General features: G+C 41.5%; 1 protein-coding gene across 1 annotated transcript in view; it reads left to right on the top strand.

Moving 5' to 3' along the window:
* mei-9 (DNA repair endonuclease XPF mei-9) overlaps positions 1 to 26,223 on the top strand; it is a 739,294-nt gene that overhangs the window by 649,448 nt on the left and 63,623 nt on the right. Inside the window, exons 17-18 of the mRNA XM_071694005.1 lie at positions 5,605 to 5,751; positions 7,960 to 8,055. Of these exons, the coding sequence (XP_071550106.1) occupies positions 5,605 to 5,751; positions 7,960 to 8,055 (243 nt within the window). The remainder of the gene's footprint in view (positions 1 to 5,604; positions 5,752 to 7,959; positions 8,056 to 26,223) is intronic.

The following is a 26,223-nucleotide window of genomic DNA, read 5'->3' as shown; positions in this document are numbered from 1 at the left end:
TCACTCTATCATCAAACACATTCAACAAACCTTCAAAATACTCACTCCATCTCCTTCTCACATCACCACTACTTGTTATCACCTCCCCATTTGCGCCCTTCACTGAAGTTCCCATTTGCTCCCTTGTCTTACGCACTTTATTTACCTCCTTCCAGAACATCTTTTTATTCTCCCTAAAATTTAATGATACTCTCTCACCCCAACTCTCATGTGCCCTCATTTTCACCTCTTGCACCTTTCTCTTGACCTCCTGTCTCTTTCTTTTATACATCTCCCACTCAATTGCATTTTTTCCCTGCAAAAATCGTCCAAATGCCTCTCTCTTCTCTTTCACTAATAATCTTACTTCTTCATCCCACCACTCACTACCCTTTCTAATCAACCCACCTCCCACTCTTCTCATGCCACAAGCATCTTTTGCGCAATCCATCACTGATTCCCTAAATACATCCCATTCCTCCCCCACTCCCCTTACTTCCAGTGTTCTCACCTTTTTCCATTCTGTACTCAGTCTCTCCTGGTACTTCCTCACACAAGTCTCCTTCCCAAGCTCACTTACTCTCACCACCCTCTTCACCCCAACATTCACTCTTCTTTTCTGAAAACCCATACAAATCTTCACCTTAGCCTCCACAAGATAATGATCAGACATCCCTCCAGTTGCACCTCTCAGCACATTAACATCCAAAAGTCTCTCTTTCGCACGCCTGTCAATTAACACGTAATCCAGTAACGCTCTTTGGCCATCTCTCCTACTTACTTACATATACTTATGTATATCTCGCTTTTTAAACCAGGTATTCCCAATCACCAGTCCTTTTTCAGCACATAATTCTACAAGCTCTTCACCATTTCCATTTACAACACTGAACACCCCATGTATACCAATTATTCCCTCAAATGCCACATTACTCACCTCTGCATTCAAATCACCCATCACTATAACCCGGTCTCGTGCATCAAAACCACTAACACACTCATTCAGTTGCTCCCAAAACACTTACCTCTCATGATCTTTCTTCTCATGCCCAGGTGCATATGCACCAATAATCACCCATCTCTCTCCATCAACTTTCAGTTTTACCCATATTAATCGAGAATTTACTTTCTTACATTCTATCACATAATCCCACAACTCCTGTTTCAGGAGTACTGCCACTGCTTCCCTTACTCTTGTCCTCTCACTAACCCCTGACGTTACTCCCAAGACATTCTCAAACCACTCTTACCCTTTGCCGTGAGTCATACATACATTAAATAACCTTACCAACCAGTCAACAATACAGTCACCCCCTTTTTTAATAAATTCCAATGAAGTACCATCCAAATCCGCTGCCTTGCTGGCTTTCATCTTCCGCAAAGCTTTTACTACCTCTTCTCTGTTTACTAAATCATTTTTCCTAACCCTCTCACTTTGCACACCACCTCGACCAAACACTCTATATCTGCCACTCTATCATCAAACACATTCAACAAACCTTCAAAATACTCACTCCATTTCCTTCTCACATCACCACTACTTGTTATCACCTCCCCATTAGCCCCCTTCACTGAAGTTCCCATTTGCTCCCTTGTCTTACGCACTTTATTTACCTCCTTCCAAAACATCTTTTTATTCTCCCTAAAATTAGTGATACTCTCTCATCCCAACTCTCATTTGCCCTCTTTTCCACCTCTTGCACCTTTCTCTTGACCTTCTGCCTCTTTCTTTTATACATCTCCCACTCATTTGCACTATTTCCCTGCAAAAATCCTCCAAATGCCTCTCTCTTCTCTTTCACTAATAATGTTACTTCTTCATCCCACCACTCACTACCCCTTCTAATCTGCCCACCTCCCATGCTTCTCATGCCACAGGCATCTTTTGCGCAAGCCATCACTGCTTCCCTAAATACATCCCATTCCTCCCCCACTCCCCTTACGTCCTTTGTTCTCACCTTTTTCCATTCTGTACTCAGTCTCTCCTGGTACTTCCTCACACAAGTCTCCTCCCCAAGATCACTTACTCTCACCACTCTCTTCAGCCCAACATTCTCTCTTCTTTTCTGAAAACGTCTACAGATCTTCACCCTCGCCTCCACAAGATAATGATCTGACTTCTCTCTAGTTGCACCTCTCAGCACATTAACATCTAAAAGTCTCTCTCACACATCTATCAAGTAACACGTAATTCAATAACGCTCTCTGGCCATCTCTCCTACTTACATAATTTATTTATATTTATTTTATTATTTTTATTTTTCTTTTTTGCTGTCTCCCGCGTTAGCGAGGTAGCGCAAGGAAACAGACGAAAGAATGGCCCAACCCACCCACATACACATGTATATACATACACGTCCACACACAGCACATATACATACCTATATATCTCATACCTATATATACACACACAGACATATACATATATACCCATGTACATAATTCATACTGTCTGCCCTCATTCATTCCCATCGCCACCCCGCCACACATGGAAAAACAACACCCTCCCCCCTCATGTGTGCAAGGTAGCACTAGGAAAAGACAACAAAGGCCCCATTCGTTCACGCTGAGTCTCTAGCTGTCATGTAATAATGCACCGAAACCACAGCTCCCTTTCCATATCCAGGCCCCAAAGAACTTTCCATGGTTTACCCCAGACGCTTCACGTGCCCTGGTTCAGTCTATTGACAGCACGTTGACCCCAGTATACCACATCGTTCCAATTCACTCTATTCCTTGCACACCTTTCACCCTCCTGCATGTTCAGGCCCCGATCACTCAAAATCTTTTTCACTCCATCTTTCCACCTCCAATTTGGTCTCCCACTTCTCCTCGTTCCCTCCACCTCTGACACATATATCCTCTTGGTCAATCTTTCCTCACTCATTCTCTCCATGTGACCAAACCATTTCAAAACACCCTCTTCTGCTCTCTCAACCACACTCTTTTTATTAACACACATCTCTCTTACCTTATTATTACTTACTCGATCAATCCACCTCACACCACATATTGTCCTTAAACATCTCATTTCCAGCACATCCACCCTCCTGTGCGCCACTCTATCCATAGCCCACGTCTCGCAACCATACAACATTGTTGGAACCACTTTTCCTTCAAACATACCCATTTTTGCTTTCCAAGATAATGGTCTTCACTTCCACACATTCTTCAAGGCTCCCAGAATTTTCGCCCCCTCCCCCACCCTATGATTCACTTCCGCTTCCATGGTTCCATTCACTGCCAAATGCACTCCCAGATATCTAAAACACTCCACTTCTTCCAGTTTTTCTCCATTCAAACTTACCTCCCAATTTACTTGACCCTTAACCCTACTGTACCTAATAACCTTGCTCTTATTCACATTTACTCTCAACTTGCTTCTTTCTCACACTTTACCAAGCTCAGTCACTAGCTTCTGCAGTTTCTCACATGAATCAGCTACCAGTGCTGTATCATCAGCGAACAACAACTGACTCACTTCCCAAGCTCTCTCATCCACAACAGCCTGCATACTTGCCCCTCTTTCCAAAACTCTTGCATTCACCTCCCCAACAACCCCATCCATACACAAATTAAACAACCATGGAGACATCACACACCCCTGCCGCAAACCTACATTCACTGAGAACCAATCACTTTCCTCTCTTCCTACACGTACACATGCCTTACATCCTTGATAAAAACTTGCCTCCCACACCATATATTCTTAGTACTTTCCACAGAGCATCTCTATCAACTCTATCATATGCCTTCTCCAGATCCATAAATGCTACATACAAATCCATTTGCTTTTCTAAATACTTCTGACATACATTCTTCAAAGCAAACACCTGATTCACACATCCTCTACCACTTTTGAAACCACACTCCTCTTCCCCAATCTGATGCTCTGTACATGCCTTCACCCTCTCAATTAATATTCTCCCATATAATTTCCCAGGAATATTGAACAAACTTATACCTCTGTAATTTGAGCACTCACTCTTATCCCCTTTGCCTTTGTACAATGACACTATGCATGCATTCTGCCAATCCTCAGGCACCTCACCATGAATCATACATACATTAAATAACCTTACCAACCAGTCAACAATACAGTCACCCCCTTTTTTTAATAAATTCCACTGCAATACCATCCAAACCTCCTGCCTTGCCGGCTTTAATCTTCAACAAAGCTTTTACTACCTCTTCTATGTTTACCAAATCATTTTCCCTAACCCTCTTTCTTTGCACACCACCTCGACCAAAACACTCTATATCTGCCACTATATTATCAAACACATTCAACAAACCTTCAAAATACTCACTCCATCTCCTTCTCACATCACCTCTACTAGTTATCACCTCCCCATTAGCCCCCTTCACTGAAGATCCCATTTGCTCCCTTGTCTTTCGCACTTTATTTACCTCCTTCCAAAACATCTTTTTATTCTCCCTAAAATTTAATGATACTCTCTCACCCCAACTCTCATTTGCCCTCTTTTTCACCTCTTGCTCCTTTCTCTTGATGTCCTGCCTCTTTCTTTTATACATCTCCCACTTATTTGCATATATAAGTATACTTACATAAGTATACTTATATATATCTTTTTAAACCAGGTATTCCTAATCACCAGTCCTTTTACAGCACATAAATCTACAAGCTCTTCACCATTTCCATTTACAACACTGAACACCCCATGTACACCAATTATTCCCTCAACTTCCACATTACTCACCTTTGCATTCAAATCACCCATCACTATAACCCGGTCTCGTGTATCAAAACTGCTAACACACTCATTCAGCTGTTCCCAAAACACTTGCCTCTCATGATCTTTCTTCTCATGTCCAGGTGCATATGCACCAATAATCACCTATCTCTCTACATCCACCTTCATTTTTACCCATATCAATCTAGAGTTTGATTTCTTACACTCTATCACATACTCGTACCACTCCTGTTTCATGAGTAGTGCTACTCCTTCCCTTGCTCTTTTCCTCTGACTAACCCCTGACTTTACTCCAAAGACATTCCGAAACCACTCTTCCCCTTTACCCTTGAGCTTGGTTTCACTCAGAGCCAAAACATCCAGGTTCCTTTCCTCAAACATACCACCTATCTCTCCTTTTTTCTCATCTTGGTTACATCCACACACATTTAGACACCCCAATCTGAGCCTTCGAGGAGGATGAGCACTCCCCACATGACTCCTTCTGTTTCCCCTTTTAGAAAGTTGAAATATAAGGAGTGGAGGGTTTCCAGCCCCCCACTCCCGTCCCCTTTGGTCACCTTCTACGACACGTGAGGAATGCGTAGGAAGATTCTTTCTCCCCTATTATTATAATTTTACTATTATCATTATATCATTGTTAGGTTTCTGACATGGTGTGAGTACAGCTAATGATGAAAATGTATTTTGAGGTTTTCCGATACCGTCCTGTTCTAGATGTACGAAATTGTATACATTATTTTTATTGACATAGTGAATATCATCTGCGCTCTCGTATTCACTCAACCCCATCTTGAATAGTAAGAAACCATCTTACCTAGGGATGAAACCAATTAGCTTGTGCAAGGATGGAATGTCATTGTTTAAGTAAACCAAAGAAACTTGTGATGTAACTAAGTTTGTCCATCAGGGTCGTTACTTCTTGTCAAGTGATGGTTCATCATCATCAAAGGATGTTGCTGCTAAATTGCAGTTACTGACACTCCATTTCCCTCACCTGCGACTGCTGTGGTGCCCTTCGCCATATGCTACAGCTGAGATTTTCCAAATGCTCAAAGTAAGCACTGGTACAGTTTATTAGTAACATAATCAATGTTCATGTATTGGGTGAGATTTTTTTGGCTTTGCAATAGAACAGCTGTTTTCTTTCACTGCTCTGTTTTCAGTAATACGTGTTGGCACAATATAAGTAATGTATATTCTTAATTTTGATTTTCCTTTTTGTATTCTAACTTAAGTGCACAAGAAAAGCAGACAGTAGCTTAAACTTAAACAGAACTCAAACAAGTGTTTTCTATGTTGCTGTAGACTTTATTTCTTTTTATATTATCAAGCACTCATATCTTTAACTTGCTGCCAAGACAAGAAAATAGGTTTAATACTAAAGACACAAAGCTCAAGAGTAAAGAAGAAGACTGGTATGGGGTAAAGTCAGGGGTTAGTGTGAGAGTGAAAGCTAAGGAAGTGGTAGCACATTTGCTTAAGGAGCTGTGAAATTTGTGAGAGTGTAGATTAGTGAGCCCTTGACCAGCGTGGGTAATATGGAAGTGATTACAAGAGGTGAGTGATCATCGGTGTTTATGCACCTGGCCATAAGAAGTGTGATGAAGAGTGATGAGTGTTTTGGGAGGAGCTGAAAGAGTGTGTCAACAGTTTTGATGTGAGAGATTAGGTGTTCTTGATAGGTTATTTGATCATGAAAATGGGTACTGTGGCTGTTGAGGGTATGATTAGGGTGCATTGAGTATGCAGTAATGTGAATGGAAGTGGTGAACAGCTTGCTGAGGTGCATGCTGAAAAAGGACTGGTAACTGAGAATACCTGGTATACAAAGAATAGGAAAGAATGGGAGCAGGCATTATTGGGTAATGTACTAATTGAGAGGTATGCAAAATAGAGACAGGTTATTTGGAGTGTGAGCTTGAATGGAGAAAACTTGGAGGAAGTGAAGTGTTTTATATACCTCGGAGTGGATACATCTGGAAAAGAAACAATAGGAGCTGGAGTGAGCTACAGACTGAGTGAGGGAGGGTAAAGGTCTTGGGAACATTGAAGAATATATGGAAAGAGATGTCACTAACCTTAAGGGCAAAGATGGGCATGTTGGTGCTGTATGGATGCAAGGTGTGGGCCTCAAACAAAAATGTAAAGAAGGTGAATGTGTCAGAAATTAAATGCTTGAGGACAATATGTGATGAGAGGAGGGTTAGTTGACAAAGAAATGATAGGGTAAGAGAGAACTGAGATGGTAAGTGAAGTATGTATGAGAGCTGAAGAGGGTGTGCTGAAATGGTTTAAACATGGAGAGGATGAGTAGGGAAAGGCTAACTAAGAGAGTATACTTGCCAGAAGTAGAGGGAACAAGGAAAAGGAGGTATCAAGAAGGTGGAAGGATGGCATGGAAGATTCTATAAAGGTTCAGAACATGAACAGTGTACAAGGGATAGAGTGAATTGAAGCAGTGTATGTGGTATGCAGGAGGGGGATGATGTGCTGTCACTAGGGTGAACTAGAGCATATCAAGTAGTTGGGGGAAACCACAGAAAGATCTTTAGGGCCTAGTTGTAGAATGGGGGCTCTGGTTTTGGTGCATTATTTGTGACAGCTAAAGAGTGAATGTGAGCAAATGAGGTCATTTCTTTGTTTGTTCCTGGCACTACCTTGCAAATGCAGGAAATAGCAAACATATGAAAAACTTCTGAAGCTAAGCAGATTGAGTCAAATATATGTTACTCCTAAATGAATTCTTGTGAGTATCTTAAATAAAGTTGGTATGTGAAATAATTTTGATTTGTTAGTTGTTGTATCTCAAGCATCATGAACTTAGAAGATCTTTGTCCCTATTCTGTGCTGACTTTCGAATTTTAGTGAGTGGTTACCAATAATGATGGAGGCAACCGTGATTATAAATTAATTACATGGACAGCTTTTCTATTATATACATCACATATATCATTAAATAATGATGTATGATTTATGTATAAGTTTGTATCCAAGCTAGCATGAACAGAAATCCTTGGAGTCCTTGTATTCTAGGCATTTTGACTAGGCTTCAACTCCTCCATTTTGAATGCTAATTGTATTGATATCAGCCATTTGCTGTTGTCTCCCATTAGCTTATAGGCAAGCTCTGTTCATATTTCAGTTGCAGCATCAATATACAGGGTATGTTACTGCTGTCATGTTCATTTCCCAGTATCATTGAAAAAAATAATAGATGATATAATGTATTTTTGTTTCTTCATGTTAGCTTTTTTCTTTCTAGACAGGCAAGGAAGAACCAGCTGTGGCACAGGCCCAAGCTGTCACTGCAGAAACTAACCCAGATGTAGCCTCTGATAAGTACAATCCCCAAATAAAGGTAGGTAATGTTCAGTACTGATTGGTTTAAGCTAAGAAGTCAGTTGGCAGTGTTGGTTCACATTCCCTTTTCTGTAGGTATTACTTTGGGTTTTTGCTTATGAGAGCTAGTTGCTTGTGTGTCCCCATCACTGACTAGACCATGCAATATTGGTCAAGTTGCTGCATCACAAGATTAGTATGTGGCCATTGACAACTCAGGAGAGAGCCATTTTGGTAATTAAGTGACCATTGGCAACTCAAAGGAGGGCCATTTTGATAACTGTTTCTTTCCACTTATCTTGAAGCTTTGGAACACTCTACCCTCTCATGTCTTCGTCAAATTCTATGACCTGGCATATTTTAAAAGACAGGTTTTTCACTTCCTCCAAAATTCATGAATACTTTCCCCTTGTCTCATCTTTTTCCCTTTCATTAACTCCCTGTATTTCAGTAAAGGCCTGGCTTTGATGTGGACTTCATCCTTGACTGAAGCCTCCAATCTTTAGAAAATCATATAACCTGAGGGCCCTTCTCCAAGGGCTCATGTAGTTCAAAGTTGCAATGCACTTAGTTGTAGGGAAAGGATCGACTCCCTCTGAGTGTGAATTTCTTCAATGAGATTGTACTTCAGTGATACAACCTCACTGAAGGTGCCTTTTCCATCATGTAACCATAAGAAGTTGGAGTCTGGTATGCTGGAATCTAGCATATGACTGCTGGATGATAAAACAATTGCAGTTTTCTTTAAGATATTTTGGCTACCAAGTGTAAAAAAATGATAGTAAGTTCATACTGTGAATGTTAAAAATTGAATTTCGTTTTAATAGCATGAGATTATTTCATTTTCCGCTCACTCATGAATGCTCCTCTTATTACCACACCTTTTTCTTATCCTTTCATTTCTTGTTTGATCAGCCCTCCTAATGTCAAGTATTGTCCTTAAACATTTCATTTCCAAAACTTCCCCCCCTCTTCTCTACATTTTTTGCCAAAGGTGCACACTTTGCATCCATAAAGCACTGACAGGACTACTGTGCCATCATATATTCCCATCCCTGCCCATACAGACAGTGCCCTCTCTTTCCACACATTTCCCAGGATCCCCAGGATCTTGGGCATCCTCTCCTCTTTCATCCTCCTATGTTCAGACCTTTTCAGCACACCCTCTTCAGCTCTCCCATACACACCTTTTACTACCACACTTCACTCTTACCCTGTAATTTCTTATTTGATCTTTATGCCACATATTGTCCACAAACATTTCATTCCAACACATCCTCTCCTTTTCTTCATATATTTCCCAAAGACTTTTGCCCTACATCTACAGAGGACTGGTGGGACTGCTATACCATCAGACATACCTCTCTTTCCTTGCATACCTCACTGCCCCCAGGACCTTTGCCCATTCACCAACCATATGGCTTTCTTCTGCTCTCATGATTCCATTTGTTGACATACCCACTCCCAGGTAACTAAAACACTCCACTTCCTCTTTGTTCTCTCCATTCTGACTCATGCTCCAAATAACCTATTCCTTTTCACTGCTAAACCTAATAACCTTGCATTCATTCAAATTTATTTTCAACTTTATGTCACACACATTCCTAGACTCAGACACCAAACTTTTGCAGTTTCTTACCCAGAGCTGCTACCAGCACCATGTCATCAGCAAAGCAACAACAGACTCACCTCCCCCCCCCCCCCCCCCCCCCCCAACAGACTGCACCCCTGCTTTCCTCTCCAAAACCCTTGCATTCACATCCTTAACCATGCCACTCATAAGCAAATTTAACAGCCATGGTGACATCACATACCCCTGTTGCAGACCCTTCCTTGCCTGGAACTACTCGCCATCCTTTTTTCCTACTTGCACACATGCCTTACCCTTTTGATAAAACTCCTGTTGCAGACCCTTCCTTACCTGGAATGACTCGCTCTCCTTTTTTCCTATTTGTACACATGCCTTACCCTTTTGACCAAAACTCCTCACTGCTTGAAGCAGCTTTCCTCCCATATCAAATATTTGCAACACCATCCACAGAGTATATTTGTCACCCCTGTCATACACTCACTCTGCATCCATAGATGTCACATATAGGTCTTTATATCTCTGTATGTATTTCTTGCACATTCTTCAAGGCAAATACTTAAACCCCACATTCTCTGTCATTCCTGAAGCCACATTGTTTGTCCCCATTCTGGTGCTCTGGACACCCTACCACCCTCTCAATCACCACTCTCCCACACAATTCACCAGCTACTCTCTACAAGCAAATACATCTGTAGTTTGAACAGTCGCCTTTGCTCCTTTTACCTTCATGCCATGAAACTATACAGGCATTCCATTAATCCTCAGGTATCTCGCCATGAACCATATATACATTGAAAATCTTAATTAGCCAGTCAACAACACAATCACTTCCTTTCTTAAGAAATTCAGTTGCAATCCCTTCCACTCCAACCACTTTGCTGCACTTCATCATACACAGTGCTTCAAGTGCCTCTTCCCTTTTCAACAAAAATGCTTTCCATGACTCCCTTATTTCATATACCTCCATATCCACAGCATCCCACATTTGCTGCCCTACCATTGAACACATGGAACAACCCTTGAAAATATTAATTCCAACTCCTCTTCACCTCATTTTTACCTTTTATCACTTCCCCATTTGCACCCTCACGATGACCCCATTTGTTAACCTCCGTCCAGAATCTTTTCTAATTCTCCCTGGAGTTTATTGATACTCACTCACCCCAACTTTAATCACACTCTTTCTCAAGCCCTGTGCCTTCATCTTGACCTCTTAACTCTTTCTCTTGTGCATGTACCAATCACTATCACATTTTCTCAGCAAATGATACCCACACACTTATCTTTTTTCTTTCATTTGACTTCCTCATCCCACCAGTCACTACCTTTTCTCGCCATCCATCTCCCACCTTCTAAATGCCACACACTTCTTTCACACAGGTGAGCATTGCTTCCCTAAACACCTCCCATTTCTCATCCACACACCTACATTCATTTACTCTTCTCTTGTTTCCATTCTGCACTCAGTCTCTCCTGTTGTCTCTTCTCACACACTTCTTTTCCAAGCTCACTTACTTTCCCAACCCACTTCTTGCACATATCATTTCTTTGTTCATAAAGCCTCTATAGACTGCAGTACAGCTATGGCAGCACCACAGTTATCATTCAGTGTTTATGGAGCAGCAACCATATGCTGGTCACCTGAGATTGAAACTTCTTTGGCAGCAGTATTTTCGAGAGTCAGATTTTAAACTGTGCACTGTCCATTACTATGAGAGGATCTCTGAAAATTGCCCATATCTTAAATTTGTGTGGTGAAGTTGTCTGGAGAGGCTGTAAATAGCCTTGAAGTTACCTGAATAGGCTGATAATATCCTTGGAGTTGTTCGGCTGTGAATAGCCATACTGAGGATGAGGCATATCATCTTGGTATGTTTTAACAGTCTGAAGAGGCTGTTGACTCGACTCCTTATTATGGCAACTGTGTGATGGGCCAATTCTACCTCTGAGGTTTAGCTTGGTGTAGTGTATTATAGTCATGTCCCTCAAAGTGAATTTTGGCTTTCTGGATCATACAAGTGATAAACCTAACTCACTCTTAAAGTAAGATTGTTTACATTTCCAGACACAATTCAGATTGTAATCTGATGATCATATCCTCCATACTTTCCTTGCTGTCTGGTATGCTAGCCTCAGTGAACCATCTAGAAGGCTAGCCATGGAGCCTAGCAAGAAAATGGGCAGGGTTTCATTTTCTCAGAAAAGAAAATTCATAAAATTGGCATTAAGCTTACTCCTCAGTGAGGCCATAGACTTTCAGTAGCACCTCCATTCTTTCTTAGGAGTTTGTACTGAGTCAAAATGGTTGAGGATCTCAACTGGCCCTCAAATGAAAAGAGTGCAGTAATTTCAGTTGCTCTGAGAGCCTGTAACCCACAAGTAGGTTTTCAAACCCATTAGTAAACAGCTCAGTACTGCTTCCTCCTGGCATTGTCATAGCTTGGGAAACCCATGTACAGCTATAATGGTGGGAGAATACTCAATAGGTCAGTGAATTTTGGCCAGTTTTAAAGTGTATCTGTGAGTTATATCTTCTCCCTTCCATCTTAAGAGAAGTATATTTTCTTTCAGTTGCCATTTGTGCCATTCATGCTTTCACTACTTCACCTCAGAGATTTGAATGGGAAATTTCTTGATCTGATCAGCTAGTTCAGCTAGCTTTTGGTAAGAATCATCAATTATGGTCTGCATGAACTGAAGAATTTCCAGTTCCTGTCAGGTCATAGTCCAGTACCTCATAACAACACTGGTAGAGCCATGGTGGTGACACAACTCAATACAATGCTAATGACTGTGGTAAGAAACACAGTGTATTCGGTATGTATGTGTATGTATACTAACCCCAAAATGCTTGATGCTTGGTACTCATGTTTAGGCAGCATTTATGAAACTTTTCACTCATTCAGATATGATTAGCAGCCTGGTTCACTGTTCAGACTTCCAGTTATCAAACATATAAGAAATGAACAGCAAAATTCTGTGTCAGCAGACTAGTTTCTACTTAATGGGATAATGTTAGTGAGGTTTAACATTCTAATCGCTTTGCTTTGTTGCTGTCTCCCACGTTAGCGAGGTAGCACAAGGAAACAGACGAAAGAATGGCCCAACCCACCCACATACATATGTATATACATACACGTCCACACACGCAAATATACATACCTATACATCTCAACGTATGCATATATATACACACACAGACATATACATATATACACATGTACATAATTCATAGTGTCTGCTTTTATTCATTCCCATCGCCACCTCGCCACACATGAAATAACAACCCCCTCCCCCCTCAGGTGTGCGAGGTAGTGCTAGGAAAAGACAACAAAGGCTACATTTGTTCACACTCAGTCTCTAGCTGTCATGTAATAATGCACTGAAACCACAGCTCCCTTTCCACATCCAGGCCCCACAAAACTTTCCATGGTTTACCCCAGACGCTTGACATGCCCTGGTTCAATCCATTGACAGCACGGTGACCCCGGTATACCACATCATTGCAATTCACTCTATTCCTTGCACGCCTTCCACCCTCCTGCATGTTCAGGCCCCGATCACTCAAAATCATTTTCACTCCATCTTTCCACCTCCAATTTGGTCTCCCACTTCTCCTTGTTCCCTCCACCTCTGACACATATATCTTCTTGGTCAATCTTTCCTCACTCATTCTCTCCAGGTGACCAAACCATTTCAAAACACCCTCTTCTGCTCTTTTAACCACACTCTTTTTATTACCACACATCTCTCTTACCCTATTATTACTTACTTGATCAAACCACCTCACACCACATATTGTCCTCAAACATCTCATTTCCAGCACATCCACGCACCTCCGCACAACTCTATCCATAGCCCACGCCTTGCAACCATATAACATTGTTGGAACCAGTATTCCTTCAAACATACCGATTTTTGTTTTCCGAGATAATGTTCTCGACTTCCACACACTCTTCAACACTCCCAGAATTGTTGCCCCCTCCCCCACCCTGTGATTCACTTCCACTTCCATGGTTCCATCTGCTGCCAAATGCACTCCCAGATATCTAAAACACTTCGCTTCTTCCAGTTTTTCTCCATTCAAACTTACCTCCCAATTGACTTGACCCTCAACCCTACTGTACCTAATAACCTTGCTCTTATTCACATTTACCCTCAACTTTCTTCTTTCAAACACTTTACTAAACTCAGTCACCAGCTTCTGCAGTTTCTCACATGAATCAGCCACCAGCACTGTATCATCAGCAAACAACAACTGACTCACTTTCCAAGCTCTCTCATCCACAATAGACTGCATACTTGCCCCTCTTTCCAAAACTCTTGCATTCACCTCCCTAACAACCCCATCCATAAACAAATTAAACAACCATGGAGACTCACACACCCCTGTTGCAAACCTACATTCCCTGAGAACCAATCACTTTCCTCTCTTCCTAAACGTACACATGCCTTACATCCTCAATAAAAACTTTTCACTGCCTCTAACAACTTGCTTCCCACACCATATATTCTTTATACCTTCCACAGAGCATGTCTATCAACTCTATCATATGCCTTCTCCAGATCCATAAATGCTCCATACAAATCCATTTGCTTTTCTAAGTATTTCTCACATACATTCCTCAAAGCAAACACCTGATCCACACATCCTCTACCACTTATGAAACCACACTGCTCTTCCCCAGTCTGATGCTCTGTACATGCCTTCACCCTCTCAGTCAATACCCTCCCATATAATTTACCAGGAATACTCAACAAACTTATACCTCTGTAATTTGAGCACTCACTCTTATCCCCTTTGCCTTTGTACAGTATCACTATGCAAGCATTCTGCCAATCCTCAGGCACTTCACCATGAATCAAACATGCATTGAATAACCTTACCAACCAGTCAACAATACAGTCACCCCCTTTTTTAATAAATTCCACTGCAATACCATCCAAACATGCTGCCTTGCCGGCTTTCATCTTCCGCAAAGCTTTTACTACCTCTTCTCAGTTTACCAAATCATTTTCCCTAACCCTCTCACTTTGCACACCACCTCGACCAAAACACCCTATATCTGCCACTCTATCATCAAACACATTCTAATTATTATAGGATATTATTATTATTATTATTATTATTATTATTATTATTATTATTATTATTATTATTATTTTTTACGTAGTCGCTGTCTCTCATGTTAGCGAAGTAGCAGAAGGAAACCTACGAAAGAATAGTTCAACCCACCCACATGCTTTTACGTAAACGCTTTCACACACACATATACATACCTATATATTTCAACGTTTTTATTTATTCATTATACTTATTCGCTGTCTCCTGTGTTTGCGAGGCAGCGCAAGGTACCAGACGAAAGAATAGCCCACCCCACCCACATACACATATATATACATAAACGCCCACACACGCACAAATACCTACCTATACATTTCAAAGTATACATACATATACATACACAGACATATACATATATACACATGTACACACTCATACTTGCTGCCCCCATTCATTCCCGTTGCCACCTCGCCACACATGAAATGGCACCCCCCTTCCCCAAGCGTGTGAGAGGTAGCACCAGGAAAGACAATAAAAGCCACATTCGAAAGACAACAAAGGCCACATTCGTTCACACTCAGTCTCTAGCTGTCATGTGTAATGCACCAAAACAACAGCTCCCTTTCCACATCCAGGCCCCACAAAACTTTCCATGATTTACCCCAAATACTTCACATGCCCTGGTTCAATCCATTGACATCATGTCGACCCTGGTATACCACATCATTCCAATTCATTCTATTCCTTGCATGCCTTTCACCCTCCTGTATGTTCAGGCCCCGATCGCTCAAAATCTTTTTCACTCCACCCTACCACCTCCAATTTGGTCTCCCACTTCTCCTCGTTCCCTCCACCTTTGACACATATATCCTCGTTGTCAATCTTTCCTCAATCATTCTCTCCATGTGGCCAAACCATTTCAATACACCCTCTTCTGCTCTCTCACCCCCACTCTATTTATTACCACACATCTCTCTTACCCTTTCATTACTTACTTGATTAAACCACCTCACACTACATATTGTCCTCAAACATTTCATTTCTATCTCATCCACCCTCCTCCGCACAACCCCATCTATAACCCACTCTCGCAACCATATGACATTGTTGGAACTACTATTCCTTCAAACATACCCATTTTTGCTTTCCAAGATAACATTCTCGCCTTCCACACATTCTTCAATGCTCCCAGCACCTTCGCTCCCTCCCCCACCCCGTGACTCACTTCCGCTTTCATGGTTCCATCCGCTGCTAAGTTCACTCCCAGATATCTAAAACACTTCACTTCCTCCAGTTTTCTCCATTCAAACTTACCTCCCAACTGACTTATCCCTCAACCCTACTGAACCTAATAACCTTGCTCTTACTCACATTTACACTCAGCTTTCTCTTTTCACACACTTTACCAAACTCAGTCACCAACTTCTGCAGTTTCTCACCCGAATCAGCCACCAGCACTGTAACATCAGCGAACAACAACTGACTCACTTCCCAAGCCCCTCTCACCGCCAAATGACTGCATACTTGCCCCTCTCTCCAAAAGTCTTGCATTCACCTCCCCAGCAATCCCATCCATAAACAAATTAAACAACCATTGAGACATCACGCACCCCTGCCACAAGCCAACATTCACTGGGAACCAATCACTCTTCTCTCTATCTACTCGTACACATGTCTTACATCCTTGATAAAAACTTTTCTCAGTCACAGGATGAGCACTCCCCACATGACTCCTTCTGTTTCTTCTTTTAGAAAGTTAAAATACAAGGAGGGGAGGGTTTCTAGCACCCTCCCACTTCTGTCCCCTTTAGTCGCCTTCTACAACACCCGGGAATGCATGTAAAGTACTCTTTCTCCCCTGTCCCCAGGGATACATACACAGACATATACATATACACACATGTACACATTCATACCTGCTGCCTTCATCCATTCCCGTCGCCACCCCGCCACACACGAAATAGCAACCCCCCCAAGGAGGCAGCATCAGGAACAGACAAAAAAGGGCACATTTGTTCACACTCAGTCTCTAGCTGTCGTGTGTAATGCACCGAAACCACAACTCCCTTTCAACATCCAGGCCCCACAGACCTTTCCGTGGTTTACCCCAGACACTTCACATGCCCTGGTTCAATTCATTGACAACACGTCGACCCTGGTATACCACATCATTCTAATTCACTGTATTCCTTGCACGCCTTTCACCCTCCTGTATGTTCAAGTTCCAATCGCTCAGAATCTTTTTCACTCTATCCTTCCACCTCCAGTTTGGTCTCCCGCTTCTCCTTTTTCCCTCCACCTTTGATACATATATCTTCTTTGTCAATCTTCCCTCACTCATTCTCTCCATGTGTCCAAACCATTTCAGCACACCCTCTTCTGCTCTCTCAATCATGCTCTTTGTATTACCACACATCTCTCTTACCCTTTCATTACTTACTCAATCAAACCACCTTACACCACATATTGTCCTCAAACATCTCATTTCCAGCACATCCACGCTCCTCCGCACAACCCTATCTATAACCCACGCCTATCAACCATATTACATTGTTGGAACTACTATTCCTTCAAACATACCCATTTTTGCTCTCTGAGAATAACGTTCTCACCTTCCACACATTCTTCAATGCTCCCAGAACCTTCGCTCCCTCACCCACTTTGTGACTCACTTCTGCTTCCATGGTTCCATCCGCTGGTAAGTCCACTCTCAGATATCTAAAACACTTCACTTCCTCCAGTTTTTCTCCATTCAAACTTACCTCCTAATTAACTTGTCCCTCAACCCTGCTGAATGTAATAACCGTGCTCTTATTCACATTTACTCTCAACATTCTTCTTTCACTCACTTTTCCAAACTCAGTCACCAACTTCAGCAGTTTCTTACATGCATCAACCACCAGAGCTAAATCATCAACAAACAACCGCTGACTCACTATCAAGGCCCTCTCATCCACAACAGACTGCATACTTGCCCCTCTCTCCAAAACTTTTGCATTTACTCCCTAGCCACCTTATCCGTATACAAATTAAACAGCCATGGAGACATCACACACCCCTGCCACAAACCGAAATTCACTGGAGACCAGTCACTCTCCTCTCTTCCTACTCGTACACATGCCTTACATCCTGTAAAAACTTCTCACTGCTTCTAACAATTTACCTCCCACACCATATACTCTTAAAACCTTCCACAAAGCATCTCTATCCCCCCCTTCCTTATGCCTTAAATGCTACATACAAATCCATCTGTTTTTTAAGTATTTCTCACATACAATCTTCAAAGTAAACACCTGATCCACACATCCTCTATCACTAATGAAACCACACTGCCCTTTCCCAATCTGATGCTCTGTATATGCCTTCACCCTCTTAATCAATACCCTTCCTTATACTTTCCCAGGAATACTCAACAAACTTATGCCATTGTAGTTTGAACACTCACCTTTATCTGCTTTGCCTTTGTACAATGGCACTATACATGCATCCCGTCAATCCTCAGGCACTTCACCTTGGGCCGTGCATACGTTGAATATCCTCACCAGCCAATCAACAACACAGTCTCCCCTTTTTGATAAATTCCACTGCAATACCATCCAAACCTACTGCCTTGCTGGATTTCATCTGCAAAGCTTTTACCACCTCTTCTCTCCTTTGCAAACCCTTCTCCCTGACCCTCTCACTTCACACACCACCCCAACCAAAACACCCTATATCTGCCATTCTGTCATCAAACTCATTCAGTAAACCTTCAAAATACTCACTGCGTCTCCTTCTCACTTCATCACTACCTGTTACTACCTCCCCACTTGCCCCCTTCACCGATGTTCCCATTTGTTCTCTTGTCTTTCTCACGTTACTTACCGCCATCCAAAACATTTTTTTATCCTCCCTAGAATTTAATGATACTCTCTTACCCCAACTCTCATTTGCCTTCTTTTGCACCTCTTGCACCTTTCCCTTGACCTCCTGCTGCTTTCTTTTATACATCTCCCAGTCATTTGCACTATTTTCCTGCAAGTACCATCCAAATGCCTCTCTTTTCTCTTTCATTAACAACCTTACTTCATCATCCCACCACTCACTACCCTTTCTAATCTCACCACCTCCCACCTTTCTCATGCCGCATGCATCTTTTGCGCAAGTCATCACTGCTTCCCAAAATACGTCCCATTTCTCACCCACTCCCCTCACATCTTGTGCTCTCCCTTTTTGCCATTCTACACTCAATCTCTCATGGTACTTTCTCACACAAGCCTCCTGTCCAAGCTTTACTTACTTTCACCACTCTCTTCTCCCCACTATTCTCTCTTCTTTTCTGAAAAGCTCTACAAAGTTTCACCTTCGCCTCCAGAAGATAGTGATCAGACATCCCTGCAGCTGCCCCTTTCTGCATGTTAACATCCAAAAGTCTGTCTTTTACATACCTATCAATGTACGCATAATCCAATAATGACCTTTGACCATCTCTCCTACTCACATATGTACCCTTATGTATATCTCTCTTTTTAAACCATGTATTCCCACTCACCAGTCCTTTTTCATTACATAAATCTACAAGCTCTTCTCCATTTCCATTTACAACACTGAACACCCCATGTACACCAGTTATACCCTCAGCTGCCACATTACTCACCTTCACGTTTAAATCACCCATCACTATGACCTGGTCTTGTGCATCAAAGCTGCTAATACCCTCACTCAGCTGCTCCCAGAACACTTGCCTCTCATGATCAATAATCACCCATTTCTCTCCATCCACTTTAAGTTTTACCCAAATAAATCTGGAATTTACTTTTGCACACTCCATCACATACTCCCGCAACTCCTGCTTCAGGAGTAGTGCTACTCCTTCCTTAGCACTTGTTCTTTCACCAACCCCTGACTACTACTAAGACCTTCCCAAACCGCTCATCCCCTTTACCCTTGAGCTTTGTTGCACTCTGAGCCGAAACATTCAGGTTTCTTTCCATAGGTATACTACCTATCTCTCCTTCTCATCTTGGGTACTACATCCACACACATTCAGACACCCCCAATCTGATGGTTCCTAGATTAAGTATAGAGATTCCTGGTTGAAGCTAAAGGATAACAGTCAACTCAAGTGGTATGATAACCATGATAATGCCAAGACTCAGAGTAATATTGGGCATTAAGGGAGAATTTTTTTTGGGGGGGTAAAGAAAAACAAGTAAAATGGTGTATTTATTTACTATCTGATATATACACACACTTAAAAAGGATGAAAAAAATTCTTGATCAATGTGTTATCTAAGCCAGTCAGAGACATTTGCTCTTTACAAGGATAGATTTAAAAATCATGCCACTCAAAAGCACTGGGGTTATTGGGTATGATGTAGCAGTAATGAGTTGTGTCACAGTTTGTTACGCTGTAGTCATTATAGTTCAGTACTGGGACACTAGGACATTGTGTTAATCATAAGAGTACTACAGAGTAATCATTACTAGTATAACGTAGCTGTAAATAATGTCAGTAATACTAACTGCTTAAGTATGATGGATAAATCTTGATCTGTCTATTTGTCAGTATCTCTGACACCTGTTCCCTCCAGAACTTCTGTTAAGGTGATGGCCATGGCAAAAGAACTTCCTCTTATCTTTGCCCTTACATGTATCCTTTACATGCAACATTCCATGTATTATTCCATCATTTCTCTCCCTCTAGTACTCTTCCACTCTGTTTCCCCATGTCAGGTCGTCCTCACACACCAACCCTTTTAATCGTACTGTCATACACTATCCTTATAATTATACTCAATATCTTACATTTTTTCCACATACCCAAACCACCTCAAAGTATTACATTTCATCCACTCTACCACTCCACAATTCATTTCCTTTGCATTCCTTGCAAGGATGTGCTAGGGATTGGAGAGACCCATATCCTTGGGCAGGGTGTGTGCAGTGAAAGTGAAAATGATAAATGCAAGTTATGGTAGGGCATGGGAGGAGGTGTGGTATGGATATGAATGAGTGAATATTATCAGAGAAAAGGAAAAGAAGGATGTGCAGTTCTGCTATCACCAAGGGTGTGGCAGAGCTTGGGTGGATTGGATCAAGAATAGTGTGGATGAAAGGAAGGATTGGGATTGTAAAGTATGCATAGGTATGTATATATGCTCCTGTAAATATGAAGACTATATGAGATAAGGTTGAAATGAAGCTTTTCTGGAGAATTTGAATGACTGAATAAATGGTTTTAAGAATGAGAGAAATGTAGTCCTATTGGGTTATATGAATGCAAAAGTGAAATGTAATGAAATTGGTGAGATAGTTGGTAAGCGGGGAGTGCCTAGAGTAAATGAGAATGGAAGTTATCTTGTGGATATTTGTGCTGAGGGGGTTTATTCCTTGCAGACATGCCTTTTCAGCACAAGATGATCCACAGATATACATGGATGAGGAATAATGGAAGAGAAGAGCAAAATGCATTGATTTACTATGTAGTTGTGGATGAAAGATTGAGAAAGGCTGTGCTAGATGCTAGAGTCATGAGAGGATTCTTTGGAGACTGACCATTTCATGGTTCTTGTGGGGATGATGATCAAAGAGAAGTGGAGGTATGGTGTAAGGAAGAATGGGGGAGGTAAAAGTGTTAGCAAGTGAGAAGATCAACATGCAAAAAAGGCAGGGAGGTGTATGAAAGGAAGTAACCAAAAGCTTAGTTGAAAGTACAATGAATGTAAGGATGCAGTCATATGTGAATGGTATTTAAAATATGTAAAGAAATACTATTAAAGGTTGTAGAATCATTAATTGAATACAAGGTAGTGAGATATAGGAATGAAAAGGGCAGTGCATGATGGACAGAAGAGATTAGAAATGCTGTTGAAGAAGAAAAAGGCATATGGTAGATTGCTTGATAGAAATGTACAGAGGAAGTTCAGTAAAGGAGGAGGGAAGAATACAAAATATGTGAGCAGAATATGAAGAAGCTGATAGAGGAAAGCAAAAAAAGAGTAGATGAAGACTTTGGAAGGAAGTGAAAAGTTTTGGGACGAAAAGAAACTATACTGAAAGGGAGTGAAAAAAGGAAAGAGGTGGATGTAAGAGTGGAAGTGTTAATGTGAGAAGTTAGAAAGGGGAGTTACTGAATCTAAAGGAGGAGTGAAAGGAAGATGGAAAGAGTGTTTTGAAGAACTGATGAATGTGGGAGAAGGGGAGGCAGTAATTATTACATGCATGGGTATGGAGGATGTATGGAAGAGGATGCAAATGTAAGGGCCTATAGCAGAAAGAGAGGTAAGAAGAAAGATAATGAGGCTGAAGGTAGGAAAGACACCTGGAGTGGATGGGATTATGGCTGACATTCTGAAATATGGAGGAGAAAGTGTGGTAGAATGGATGCATCTTATGTGTGATTTAGCATGGAAACAGAAGGTTGTGCTTGAGGATTAGGTGAAAGCTATTATCATTCTTTTATTCAAAAGAAAAGGTGCTAAGGAAATATGTATCTCAATTTTAGGGGAATAAGTCTGTTAAGCATACCAGGAAAAGTGTATGCAAGAATATTAATTGTGGGAGTGATGGAAGTGACTAAATGTAGAATAAGTGAAGAACAAGAGTGTTTTAGGAAAGGTAGGAGATGTGTGGATCTGATTTTTGTAGTAAAGATGACTGTGGAAAAGTATTTAAATGAAAGGGAAGAAGTTGTATGCTACTTTTATGGATCTGGAGAAAGTGTATGACAGAGTTAAGTGAAATGCTTTATGGGATGTGTTAAGTATTTATGGTACAGGGGGACAACTGTTGGATAGTGTGAGAGCATTCTATGGAGAAGCAAATGCATGTGTAAGAGTGGAGAGTTAAGTAAAAGTTTTGGGATACATGTATGTGTGAGGCAGGGCTGTGTGATGTCACCATGGTTTTAATGTATATATAGATGGTTTGGTGAGAGAGATGAGAGCAAAATGATGGAAAAGGGTTGCAGAGATTGAGTGTGGCGATGAGATATGGTGGATAGTGGCAAGCCTGTTTGCGGATGATATTCTGTTGTTTGTTGAGAGTGAAGAGGAGTTGCAGAAGTTTGTAATTTTGTCTTACGATGTGTGTAAGCATCGGCAATTGAAGATAGATGCAAGTGAAAGGAAAGAGATGGTGTCAGAAAGGAAACAGAGTGAAATTATGGATTTTGTAAAACCATGTAGAGTGAAAGAAGAAAGTTTACTAGATTGTTCTTTGGATGTGGGGAGAGAAAGACTGGAAGAAGTGAATTTGGGGAGAGAAAGACTGGAAGAAGTGAGAGAATTTTAGTATTCAGGATCTGTCTTGGGTAAGTGTGGTGATATGGAAGGAGAGATAAGGGAGAGAGCAGTACTGGTTAGAAAAGTCTTTGAGTCACTTAAAACAATGAAGGATAGAGGTATAAGTATGGAAGTGAAGACAAGATTAAGGGACAGCATATTCCTCCCAACCCTGACCTATGCACCTGAAACATGGACATGGAATGAGTCACAGAGGTCAAGAACCCAGGCTGTGGAAATGAGCTATTTGAGAAGAGCATGTGATGTGACTAGATGAATGAAGAAAGAAAGGAAGAGGTTTATGAGAGATGTGGTATGGCAGGAAATGCAAAGGGAATGAATTGGGGAAGGTGGTAGAATGGATGAAAGGTAATACTTTGAAATTGTTTGGGCATGTAGAAAGAATGCAAGACTGGGAATTTACAAGAAGGGTGTATGATAGTACAATTAAAGGGGTCGGTGGAAGTGGAACACCACCTGTGACATGGGCAAATAGGGTGGAGAAATACTGGAGGAAGAAAAATAGTGGAAGAATGCATGGAATGGTTTATGCAAGGGAGGCATGTAAGGCAGGGATAAGTGGAGACTCTTTGGCTGTGGCCTCCCCTTGATGGGACTCCCTGGAGGGAATGGGAGTCAGAGATATAGATAGAAAGATAGAACAAATCTTTCATACATCCCCTCATTTAATTCTTCACTCAGTCTAGTCATACTCCATGCTCCTGTCAAATAGCTCATTTCCACAGCCTGGATTCTTTACCAGTGTGACTCACTCTTTGTCCATACTTTGACAATGTGTTAGGGTAAGGAGGACTATGCTGCCACTTAATCCTTTCTTCATTTCCATACTTACACCTCTTGTTTTTATTACTTTGTTAGGGAGACCCAATTACTCTTTTTCCCTGAAACAGTGTTTCCCTTGTCTCACTTCCATATCACCAAACTTACTCAAGATAGCTACCCAAATACTTAAATTTTGTTACCTCGTCCAGTCTTTCCCCCCCCCCCCCCCCCCATATCTACAGCACATATAGAACATTTCCTTCTCTCACTCTATAGTGCTTTAAAAAATCTATAATTTCCTTCTGTTTCCTTTCAGATACCATTACTTTACTTTTACTCATATTTAACTTCAGTCACCTATGCTTACATACATTATAGAACATTCTTATAACCTTTTGCTGCTTCTCTTCATTTTCAGAAAACAACACAGTATCATCTGCAAACAGACTTGTCATAAGTCACCATACCTCACAAGCACACTTCATCTTTGCACACCATTTCCCTAGTTTTGCTTTCATCTCACTTATCACTCCAGCCACATATTATATTTCATTTATTATACTTTGTCACTGTCTCCCGTGTTAGCGAGGTAGCGCAAGGAAAGAGACGAAAGAATGGCCCAACCCACCCTCATACACCTGTATATACATACACGTACACACACGCACATATACATACCTATACATTTTAACATATACATACATATACATACACAGACATATACATATATACACATGTACATAATTCATACTTGCTGCCTTTATTCATTCCTGTCGCCACCCCACCACACATAAAATGACAACCCACCCTCCCCCTGCATGCACGCGAGGTAGCGCTAGGAAAAGACAACAAAGGCCACATTCATTCACACTCAGTCTCTAGCTGTCATGTATAATGCACCGAAACCACAGCTCCCTTTCCACATCCAGGCCCCACAAAATTTTCCATGGATTACCCCAGACGCTTCACATGCCCTGGTTCAATCTATTGACAGCATGTCGACCCCGGTATACCACATCGTTCCAATTCACTCTATTCCATGCATGGCCTTTCACCCTCCTGCATGTTCAGGCCCCGATCGCTCAAAATCCTTTTCACTCCATCTTTCCACCTCCCATTTAGTCTCCCACTTCTCGTTCTCTCCACCTCTGACATATATATCCTCTTTGTCAATCTTTCCTCACTCATTTTCTCCATGTGACCAAACCATTTCAAAACACCCTCTTCTGCTCTCTCAACCACATTCTTTTTATTACCACACATCTCTTTTACCTTTTAATTACTTACTCGATCAAACCACCTCACACCATGTATTGTCCTCAAACATCTCATTTCCAACACATCCACCTTCCTCCGCACAATTCTATCTATAGCCCACACCTCGCAACCATATAACATAGTTGGAACCACTATTCCTTCAAACATACCCATTTTTGCTTTCCGAGATAATGTTCTCGCCTTCCACACATTTGTCAATGCTCCCAGAACTTTCACCGCTTCCCCCACCATGTGACTCACTTCCGCTTCCATGGTTCCATTCGCTGCCAAATCCACTCCCAGATATCCAAAACACTTCACTTCCTCCAGTTTTTCTCCATTCAAATTTACCTCCCAATTGACTTGTCCCTCAACCCTACTGTACCTAATAACCTTGCTCTTATTTACATTTACTCTCAGCATTCTTCTTTCACACACTCTACCAAACTCAGTCACCATCTTCTACAGTTTCTAACCCGAATCAGCCACCAGCGCTGTATCATCAGCGAACAACGACTGACTCACTTCCCAAGCCATCTCATCCACAATAGACTGCATAGTTGCCCCTCTCTCTAAAACTCATGCATTCACCTCCCTAACAACCCATCCATAAACAAATTAAACAACCATGGAGACATCACGCACCCCTGCCGCAAACCAACATTCACTGAGAACCAATCACTTTCCTCTCTTCCTACTCATACACATGCCTTACATTCTCGATAAGAACTTTTTCACTGCTTCTAGCAACTTGCCTCCCACACCATATACTCTTAATACCTTCCACAGAGCTACATACAAATCCATTTGCTTTCCTAAGTATTTCTCACATACATTTTTCAAAGCAAACACCTGATCCACACATCCTCTACCAATTCTGAGATCACAGTGCTCTTCCCCAGTCTGATGCTCTGTACATGCTTTCAATCTTTCAATGAATACCTTCCCATGGAATTTCCCAAGAATACTCAACAAACATATACCTCTATAATTTGAGTACTCACCATTATTTCCTTTGCCTTTGTACAATGGCTCTATACATGCATTCCGCTAATTCTCAGGCACCTCACCATGAGTCATACATACATTAAATATCCTTACCAACTCGTCAACAACACAGTCACCCCCTTTTTTAATAAATTCCACTGCAATACCATCCAAACCCACTGCCTTACCGGCTTTCATCTTTCGCAAAGCTTTTACTACCTCTTCTCCCTAACCCTCTCA

Source organism: Panulirus ornatus, chromosome 4 (assembly GCF_036320965.1).
Source record: "Panulirus ornatus isolate Po-2019 chromosome 4, ASM3632096v1, whole genome shotgun sequence".
NCBI lineage: Eukaryota > Metazoa > Arthropoda > Malacostraca > Decapoda > Palinuridae > Panulirus > Panulirus ornatus.
The sequence above is the reverse complement of the archived record's forward strand: the minus strand, read 5'-3'. Positions and strand labels throughout refer to the sequence as shown.